General features: G+C 37.4%; 1 protein-coding gene across 1 annotated transcript; it reads left to right on the forward strand.

The window, feature by feature from the left end:
* Positions 1 to 303: 303 nt before the first annotated feature.
* Positions 304 to 8,429, forward strand: TRIM42 (tripartite motif containing 42). The gene is given in 12 exon segments (XM_037407264.1): positions 304 to 667; positions 1,703 to 1,915; positions 1,918 to 2,103; positions 2,106 to 2,141; positions 2,144 to 2,398; positions 3,701 to 3,809; positions 3,811 to 3,893; positions 3,896 to 3,975; positions 3,978 to 4,172; positions 4,175 to 4,508; positions 5,191 to 5,426; positions 8,337 to 8,429. Coding segments are annotated over 12 exon segments (2,184 nt in total).
* The last annotated feature ends 2,290 nt before the right edge of the window (positions 8,430 to 10,719 follow it).

Here is a 10,719-nt window from a genome sequence, read left to right on the forward strand (position 1 = left end):
TATAAAGTCCCCATGCAGTTAATGAAAAGTAAGGCAACTGCTTTCAAAGAATTCAGGAAGAGCAATTATAGCTATCATTATGCAGAGATGATGTAATCACTGCATCAGGTACCCACACATAAGATTCTGCCTGTGCCCTTATTTGAATATCTCACTATGACATCACTTTCCAATCTGAATGAAGCCCATTGCCACAGCACAGACCTTCACCCAGCAGTCAGACCTCAACTGCTGTATTGTGCAAAGAAGGTGAAAGGATCAACGACCTTTCTTCCAAGTATCTGACAGAGGGATGGATGAAAAATGGCATCCTTGTTTGATCTGGTCATGCTGCTCAAACTGCTGTTACTAGACTTGACTTGCCACAGCAGAAAGGAAGAATGCTGCTTGTGTTGGTGCCTTTTGTTTATCTGCTTGTGTTGGTGCCTTTTGTTTATCAGTGAGCAGAACTGCAGCTGTTTCCCCTGTCCTTACGAAGACAAACCTTGCCAGCACCACTACCACTCATGTACAGAGCACGCAAATTGCTGGTAGTGCTGCTGCTTTTGTTCAAATGACCCAGGCTGCAAATGTTGCTGCAGTGGTGGGAATTCAGCTTGTCAGTATTATGAAAGCGGGTGCTGCAGAAACGCTGTCAATGAACATCACTCAAGAACACCAGGAGTTAAGGGCTCTGTACAGACCATAAAGGCCTAGAACCGGGTGTCAATCTTGAATAATGATGCTCATGTCAAGGTGATGGAAAATATCCAAGGAAGTATAATAAAAGTTATATTGTATTTTCAAAAGGGTAATGTCCACAGGCTAAGAGGCAAGTTAAGACTATCAAGATTTGAAGAGAACAGGGGTTAGCACATCCTGACAATCAGTCCTCTTCTAAACTAAAATAAGAAAAATTTTAAAATGCCATTTGAAAGTCTTTGCAAATAATATAAAGAATCAGTGGTAATAAAGGTGCTACTAAGAATTAACTTAATTCATTCTAGGAATCAGAAATAATTCAGAGGTAATTAATTTCTTAAATGACTAAAAATTAGGATGATCATGTGTAAATGTATGTTATGTTAAGCAGAAATGTCTTCAATTCTTTTTTGGAAATGGAAAAACACTTAGTTGTGCTACTTTCTTGAGGAAATATTCCACCTTGGAAATGCAAAAGAAAAACATTTTGACATTTATTGTCTTAAGTTTTCATTAAAAAGAAAATATTCTAAAAATATTACCAAAATTATCATAAAAGAAAGCATTTAATACCCTCAAACAAAATAAAGGGTTTCGTTTGAATTGCACAAAATGGTTTTCCCTGCTCTGGTTATTTCTTGTTTCTATTTTGAAAAATAATCAAAGAAAAAGAGACAAAATACATTTCACTTTGTAACAAACCCAACCGAACCGTGTTCTTTTCATTTGGCCACCAGCAATAACTCAACAAATTCATACAGACCTACAAAGACTGTTTATTGTTATTGTTGGCGAGACTATTCAACATATAGTGAAATAATTACAAAAAGGAGAAGAAAAAAAATGGATTCTTGATAGTGATAACCCAATTGTTTGAATAAACACTACCGTAAAAGGATGGTTAGCATGCAAAGCAGAACTGCTTATGTTGTAATTTTGTGTCTTAGATGGTGCCATTATATTCAGATATTTTTGTTTGAGTCCTTGGGGTTGTTTGGTTGGGGTTTTTTTCCAATTTTATTTAGGTCAAAAGACGTTGTGTCAAGGTTTAGAACCAGGAACAATGGGTCTGTCATTACAGCAGAAAGGAGTGTCTCCAGCCGTGCTTTCCGTGGCCAGCTTGCCTCTCCACTGTGTAAGCAATTGTTTCTCCAACCATTTATGCTGCCACGCAAACACTGCATTTGTGAGTATATAAATAAAAGCAAGACCAAAGCTGAAATAAGTGAAAACTTTCTATCATTGTATGCCCAGTGTGTAGCAAAGCACATTGCCTCCCATACAGAAATAAAATTCAGCTGAGGAAGAATTACCTCGGAGCAAAACTAGTCAAGAAACACATGCACAGAGATGACTTTCTAAGGAGGAGATTAGACCACCGTGAAAGACCTGTCTACTGTGAAGCTTGCAGGGAGAGAAGGCAGCCAAAAGATGTGGAACGTGTAGAATCAATTGTTATAACTATGTCTGCATTTAAATCATAGTGAGAATGGTGCTCAGGACCATATTTTCACCAAAACTCACCATAAAGATCATGAGTGGCAGTGCTTAGAGCACGGCAAGTCAAACCTCTCTGAACACTGTCTGGATGACCACAAACTGATCTGTGGGTTCTGCAAGAACTCACTGCACAATGATCACAAGAGTGTTCTCCTGGCAGTCATGTGTTCAAGACAGGCTGCTTCCCGCTTTGATACAGTTGAAGAATTTAGAAAGGGTATTTCTGCTCCTTCTCACGCCTCCTCGGGAAAGAAACTTGAACATATGGTTGACAAGCTATATTAATTTTCGGCACAGCACAAGAGTCAGAAAGGTGGTTTTCCCACCGTAGAAACCCCAAAGGAACAAGACCATAACTACAGCATCATGAGCCAGACTCAGCTATTAGAGACTGAAGGATATGTATGTGGGATGGGAACAGAGATGTGCCATCTCGGGAGGGGAACCTTCATTTCATACTGCAGGACCCAGCATGGAGTAAACACCAATTACATCTGCAGAATAAAACAGTAAATATTTTTTAAACAGAAATATATGCTTGAACAGTAACTGCTTCTTTCTTCCCCTGCAGGCAAGTTACAGATTGTCCCTCTTCAGTCAGCTTTATGTTTATGCCCCTGCTGACTAAGAGGCAAAGCGGTCACATTTTTCTGAGGTACCACAGCAATGTCACTCCTTTTAACTAAGACTTGATCCATAGCAGCTAAGGGGCTGAACAGATTAGATAAAACAATTTTATGACTTCCTTTTAATTTTGATCTTTGCATATAAATTCACAAATGTTGGGGACATAATGAAGTTGCATGGAAAATAACATTCAGAGAGGTAAAAGTGAACTATGCAAAATGAGAAACAGCTGGAAGCATTACATTCTCTATTTTGAAAAAAAAAATCTTAAGTTTGAGAAAAGTTATATGAAATATTTGTGCAGGATTTTCTAATGTGACATTGTTTCCTGATGTTAGCTGAATGCCACTGGAATTTACTATCAGCCTTTGGTATTTTTGGTTCTGTTCCTTCACAGTTCACAATTTTTCATGTCAGAAGAGTTAATCACGCCCTCACCTAACAGCCATCGGAGGAATGCATCGGCAGCCACAGGCATAACACGGGCTATGCAGGCACATTTGCTGCCATCGTTTTAACCTCATACTGACATAGTGAATTTTCAAAGATAATAGAGAACTACAATAAATTAAACTTCAGGATTTACTTCATGTAATGAAGTAAAAATTGTCAAACCCAATTTGGGGGAGATAAATTTAAGTAAGGAAATAATAATAAAGTGGCAATTAAATTCCAAATTTTACACACACAAATATCTTCTGTCAGGGCTTACCAGGAGCAGAGATGAGAGAAAAATAGTAGAATCCTTATTCTTGTCCCATGTCCTACCAAACCTGAATTTTTTTTAAGCTCAATTCTATCATTATGCCTCTAGTAACCACTACATTTTAGTACGAATTTGGAACTACTGACCTATTTTTTGTGTTTGTTGTTTTGTTTGGTTTTTTTACAGTATGCCAAGGAATTAAACATGATCTAATGCAAGTTAATCTGTTAAAAAAACATTTCAAGACCTATAAGGACACCAAAAGAAAGGAGATTAGAAATGGTTTCTTAAGATTATGTTCTTTATGGACAAGAAAAGGAGATGATGGAGTTGCTTGAAAACACAGAACTTAAAAAACAAAAAGAAATATCAGAATACATAAATATACATCCAGTCAGATATCATATATGGATAGCCTTATTCAATACTCTAAAAAGGCTGCTAAGGGGGAAAGCCAAGTTATGTTTTTTTGCAATCTGCACACTGCTTAGTGAAAGAAATAGAAAATGCAGTTCCTTCCATTTTCTAACCTAGTCCACGTCTAAGAGGAGATCCCCTAAAAAAACTTCAACTCAACTTTGATGAACTGTTCTCTGTTTTACAGGGATTGGTCCCATCCCTTAGCAGAATAAAGCAGTCAGAAACTAAAGCAAAACAAATATTCTCTATTCTTTTAACCCAGAGGTAATGATTCCAAGGCATGTTTCCAGTACTCCCAAATCCAAGCAAGCAATATTGTTCCAAAGCTCATCTTTAAATTCCTTGTTTGATTTCAGTGCACTGCCTAAAAACACCGTCAGAAGACCAAGCTCTACGTCCTCATCATCCTACACAGAGTAATGAAGCGTGTGTGTGTACCAGGATACAGCTTGTGAAACTCCAAGAAAAGAAAGAAAATATCAGACTGTTAACTTTTCGTGTCTAGAACTTATAGACACTGAACCACTCCCAGTTGCAGGACCTGTTATATACCAGACCATTGTTTACTTGAGGTCTACTGAAGACATTAATAAATTGTAACATATATGCAAGAGACCATTATACTTTCAGCTTGTTATAGAGTCTGAAACCATACAAGTTCGAGTAAATAAAACTACACTATCAATTTAAATACTCTATTTGTAGGAGACAATGTATTTCAAGCTCACCTTTTGAGAAACTGAAGCATAAATTGAATCATATCACATTCCTACTGTAGTCAATATATTATTATATATGTGATATAAATATGGTACATGGAAGGGTCCAATGCAGAAAGAAATGGATGTACCATGTTTGTATTTAAATATCTGTATGACAGATCAAATAATTTGATCCTGGTCTTGACCTTCAACATGATGACATCATAGCCACATAATTTTCATTATACATTTCATAGATACTAACAAAATCAGGATGCTATTTGCATAAGATCCCAAATGCATGTTACAAAATGCTGATTATTGTCACTTTTAGTGTGTTAGAAGATGGCATTATGAAATTCCCAGGAGGTATCTTAGCATTTTCCAAGACCACAAACTGCATATCTCTCACATACATTTCATGCTATGATTGGAATTTCAGCTGCATTGGAATTTCAAAATTAAAATCTACCAAACAGGGGCCTTGCAAAAAAAGCAAAAATGAAAATGAGCAAAGATAGAGTACTTAATTTTGTACTACAGAGTGTTTTTTTCCTTCACAGATTTACTGGACTTGTCTCACAGAAGCTGTGGATTTCTTTGAGGTAGAGTTTGATGAAGTTGCTGGTATTGGTCCCGATAACATTGTCCAGACAGAACTAGCTGGCCAGCTAAGCAAAAACCAGTATCAGAACCTTGAGATACATAGTCTGGATCCAAATACAGAATATGTTTTTAAAGTCTATCCTGTCAATGCAAGTGGTTGAGGAGAAGGAAACAAGATCTGTAAGGTATTGTAGATCCTTCCTATACTTCATAGAGTTGCCTTAACTTTCTTGCCTCCACAATTGTTTTTTACCCCATGTATTTATGAGGGAGACTGATTAAATAAAATGTTGCTATTCACTTATCTAGGTAAGTGATACTAAAATTTACACTGGATTTTTCCATACGTTATTCTTTCTGGCTCAGTTTGCAATAGCTTGAACTATGTAGACTATTTCTCATTTTTTCTAGCAGGGATGCAGTGTCAGGATTACATCAGACAAGTCATTATAATTTATATTGCTTTAGAACTGAGACTGCCTTTGCACTAATCCCTCTGAACACACAGAGTAGGAGTATGAAGTGTCAGATCCAAAAGCTTTCATGCTAGAACAAGGCAGCAATCGTTAAAAGAGAGGAAATAAACAGAAAATTAAGAATATTCTTTGACACCTTTGGACACGAGTCTCCTTTACTGTGGTTTTAGAAGGGAAAGAAAAGTGCTGCAAAGCTAAAACTTAGAAGGAGTAGGAAGGTATTCAAAAAGGTGTCAAAAGTCAAGACATTTAATTACTTTAACACCCTTTAGGCATCCCAAATCTCTTGCTGAAGTCACCTTTAGTTTTTCATGCCTTGCTGAAAAAATACATACTTAAATCATGCTTCCTCTTAGTGAATTTTCAGTAAAGGGTGTATTGAGGAGCTGCAGTACCTAAAAATGGTAGGTGTTATTCTCTGGTTCCATCCACGCTTCACAGACTTTTCCTATATCAATTGCATCAAGTGCTGTCCCTTTCCAGGCTTCTTGTCCCTTATCATATTTAGAGAGTAAAAGTCTCAGCTCTGAAACAGCATTCAGACTTCCCACTCACTTCACAAGTTTTAATGACAAATGACACCTTCCTGGACTGCTCCACTTACCATACTTAAAACACTGAGCACAGGAGGTTTTGGTTTTTTGGTGTGTGTGGTTTTTTTGTTTGTTTTGTTTTTTTGGGTTTTTTTTGGTTTTTTTATCTAATGCATTGGAATGCTATATTGATTTTCCTTCTGAAAATTGTTCTTTGTGCATGGAGCACAGTCACATCAATATTCCACAGAAACACAAACTCAACATCTGCTGTAATTTACAGGAGAGTTTCATATCAAATGAAAATGAGACAGCATATGTGACAGACTTTTATAAATTTTCTTTTTAAAAAGAACTACCTCTGTTCCTTTTGCATAATATCAGACTATTTTACTTCACCAGTTACACTACACAGAAAGCTTGTAAGAACTTTTTTTAAAATCCAATGCCATATTTTCTTTTAAGTAGGGGATTTATTCAGAGCAGTATCATTATTCATGTCTAACAGTTACCAAGTCTGTGAGGGAATGTAACTGTGATGCCTGTGACAGATCACAAGGAGCCCAGGCACCAAACTATGAAGGGGAGGAAGGTGACAGAAAGTTTTGTTAGACAGCAGCTACTATTTCATTCTTTGGACTAGAGCTGACGCCATGTCACTGATATGGCAAAATATCAAGTCCCACAAAAGAGGTTATTCAGCCATAGGGTGTTATTTAACAGTACAAGCAGGTTTCCCAAGTCTGTATGCAGCTCTCATAAGCAAAACAGAACACTGTGATTTTAGGAGTGAGGGAACTTCTCTCAGCCCAAGAGCATGATTGTTGGCTTGCATCTGAATCACAGCCATTTGTCAGTGTGTGAAACACCATGGAAGTACCACTATATCCTTCTTGCATGATCACAGAAGCTGCTACAGTGGCATGATCTCTTTCCCGAGAAGATTTCAAGACAGTTGACTCAGTATAGGCTCCTAATGCCTCAGGGAGTGCCCAAAGGTATCTATCTGCACAAGGCTGACAGATGACACTAGACTTGGAAGATGCAATTCTGGAGCAGCAATTAGGAAGAAGGCAGGTTACACTCAAACATCTAAACTGGCAAACAATGTTTATGATTTTGGCAACTGGATCCTAATTTAAGTCAGTTGAAGGAATTACACTGCATTGCCCTGGGTAAGGGATATTTTTGAGTATGTGTTGAGGTTGTGGAAGATCCTGGATGAATGACAGAAACTGAAAGCTGCCTTGTCAACCAAAATGCAGTATTAAACAGCCCTGGCAATCCATGCAAAACTGTGCCACGAGGCAAGTAGCAAAGAATCCTCTAAGGATGAAATTCACTGTTCCTTGGAGACTTTCAACAGAGTAGGCAAAAATTTGTTGCCCCAGAGAAAAAGGATTTAGCTGTGTTTGCCATGGGAGGAGGAATGAGAAGCACTAAGGATGCAATTAGAAAACCAGGAAGGGAAAATGCTGAAATTCTGAAATCCTTGCTCCCATTGCTGCCAGTACTACCATGCTTGGAAGAGGTGCAGCTGTTCACAGTGACCTGCCACAAATGGCCATGGACTTTGCGTTCAACTTGTCTCTTGAAACTGTCAACCACAGAAAAAATGATAATTCTAAATGGTGGTTTTGTTACTATTTACCATTTCATCATACTCTTTTCAATTAAACCTTTGGAAAGAGATTTTTCAAAATTACCTTGGAAGCCAAATGCAAAATGACTTTTAATAGGATGTGGGCTTCTAATTTCTGTGGTCATATCTGAAACTCTTTCCTTAAATGACCATCTGCCAGAACCTAATGACTATATATTGTATTAATCACTGTAATGTTTGCCACCAAACAGTTGCTTGTTTTCAGTGTAATTTTTTTTAAAGAGCACCATTTTCATTTTTCCTCCAAAATAAGTACTTAGACTTTCCAAAGTTTAACATAGATGAGACAGTTTGACTGCTTTGAAAATGCATCTGTAAGTGATAAGTTCTTTTGAAAATAGACACTAATTAAATCCTATCCCCCAAATAATAAATACATGGACCTCTTCTATACTTTAATACATTCTTATGTCTTACTTGCAGATAGTCATCTCAGATGAATATGGGAAAATCGAAGACAGGTGGGAGAGTCAGAAGAGTATTCAGGGTACTTTGCATACTTCAAATAGACGATGAATGAAACCAGGGATTCTTTTTTTTTTTTTTTTTCCTTGAAGAATTCTAAAATGTGTATGCTTTCTTATGCAATATGCCATTTCCCACTGAAATTAGCAACCAGAGATCTAACAGTGAGCCCTTCAGACTATTACTGCTTTCTGGCAAAGAATAATAATAATTAAAAAACCCTGCCTTTTCATTAGCTTTTCTTTTTTCAGATGCAGCTCTAAGACCTAAGAAAAATGCTATGCCATGCATAAAAATATAGTATAAAACACATTATATTTGAGGGACCTTGGCAGCTTCAAAGGAAATAAATGACATATTTGCATTATAAGTTAACATTCCAATTATTGTTTCCTATGAGACCATTCAATATCAATTCACAAAGAGCTGCAGGAGCCTATATCACACTTTCCTTATTTTTAAAGTGCAGGGTAATTTCATCTATACATACACACCTTTGGTCTCAGCCTCACTCAGCTGAAGCACAATGCGCATGCAAGCACAGGACACTGGCAACAGGCAGGACAAGAATGTGGGCAGGCAAAATTTTATCTCCTTACACACGCACTTAGTAATGGTTAGGTTTACTTGACTGTTGTGAAGGTCACCTATGTGAGTTCTGGAGTACCAATTTGTTAAAAGTAGCTGCAAGTAAAATCAGGAGAAATCACAGCAGCTCTGATCCAAGGAGCAGGAGTTACTAGATCCACAGCAAGTTACTGTGTTGAAATAATCATCAGTAATGACTACTGTCCTTCTCCATGCAGGAGTGATCTTGCACGGTTCCTTTCTTTCACTCCAGCCACACCAACAAGCTATGCATATCTAGCTATCTATGTTTTTTACACACATATATTTATATGTACTTATAGGCATCTCTTCATATATGCTTGAACATACATGCACACACACACACATATATCTATGTATTTAAATATATTTACAACTCTCTTTGCCCCAGTGCTATCAAGCAGGGCATTTACATGGGAATGGAAATAGGATCAGGGCCACTACTAGCTCTTTTAAACCCCTTCTGTGTATTTGTATGTTTGTGTCTTACCTTCAGCACAGAATAAACTTTTATGGAAAATCATGTATTATGAGTACTTCCCATGAAATCTTGGACCTCCTTCTGCCTTAAGGCAAACAATAAAACTTAGGTATAAAAATTATTAATATATAATTTTTCTATTACACCTTTCATTTTTGAAGCTCTGGTTTAGTTTTGCATAGTTGCTGCAAGGTAGTAATATTCTACGCACTTTGTGGACGGCTAATGTGAAAAAAGAGTCCGAACAAAAGGCAACAAAACCAAGATCTGAACTCTGAGAGCACCTAGTTCTCTATCTTGTGCTAACCAGTGAGGGATTAGTGATGCTTCAGTTAATATGTATGTTCTTGCCAGGATCTCTGTGCAGTCTTTTATGACAGCACACTTTTCTTTTGATGAAGTCTCTAGGTAGGGGTAAAGGCTATTAAAAGTAAGCAAGGTTTGCATTTTCAAACGTATTGAACAATTACAGCACTGTCTGATATTAAGAAGCTTTTTTTGAAACATTTAAAGGGGCCTGATGATCACACATGACAAGCACCTGCATCCTAAAACTTCAGCTAGGTTTTTGCAGAAATCAAAATGTCTGAGCTCTCCAGATAGTAAAGGCCAATTATTTCTTCAATACTCGTGGCTTTTTAAACCCCTTCCCCAGACAGCAACATTTGACACCTTTTACAAGGACATGTGAGTTTTTGCTGATGCTCTATAGTTCCCCAGAAGCTCACCCATCTGGTATTCCTTTTAGTATAATTCTCTGTAGATGGATAAGACTGCAATTTGGATCAACTGTATAAAATCCTTTTGCACCCCCTGGCTATCCATTGGTAATAGCCTTCTGTACCCAGCAGTTCTTAAGAGATGCAATTTGCAGTACGTAGTTCTGTGCAACAGCCAAGCAAAGCTCCAATCCCCATTTCATGTAAACAGTGCCTCAGATCACTTGAATAGGGAACATTCTATCAATATCACTAAGAGATCAGAATCAGTCCAACCCTGCAAAGCTTTAGGATTTTTATTAATTATTGTGGGGCTGCTGGAAGCCTATGTTTCTTTTCAAACAAATTTCCTTTCAAACATCTCTATCTCAGCTCGCTTTGCTTTTTTTCCAGGGTTGCCTCTTTATTTTCATGGGAGAAAAAAAATGTAGTAGTTTCTTTACATACAGTTCAGTGCCTGCCTATTGTGAGCACCTCCAAATCCCATGGGGACTGGATGTCTACAGCCCAATTTACTGCACTCCTTTCAATA

The sequence above is a fragment of the Falco rusticolus genome, chromosome 13, assembly GCF_015220075.1.
Source record: "Falco rusticolus isolate bFalRus1 chromosome 13, bFalRus1.pri, whole genome shotgun sequence".
Lineage (NCBI taxonomy): Eukaryota > Metazoa > Chordata > Aves > Falconiformes > Falconidae > Falco > Falco rusticolus.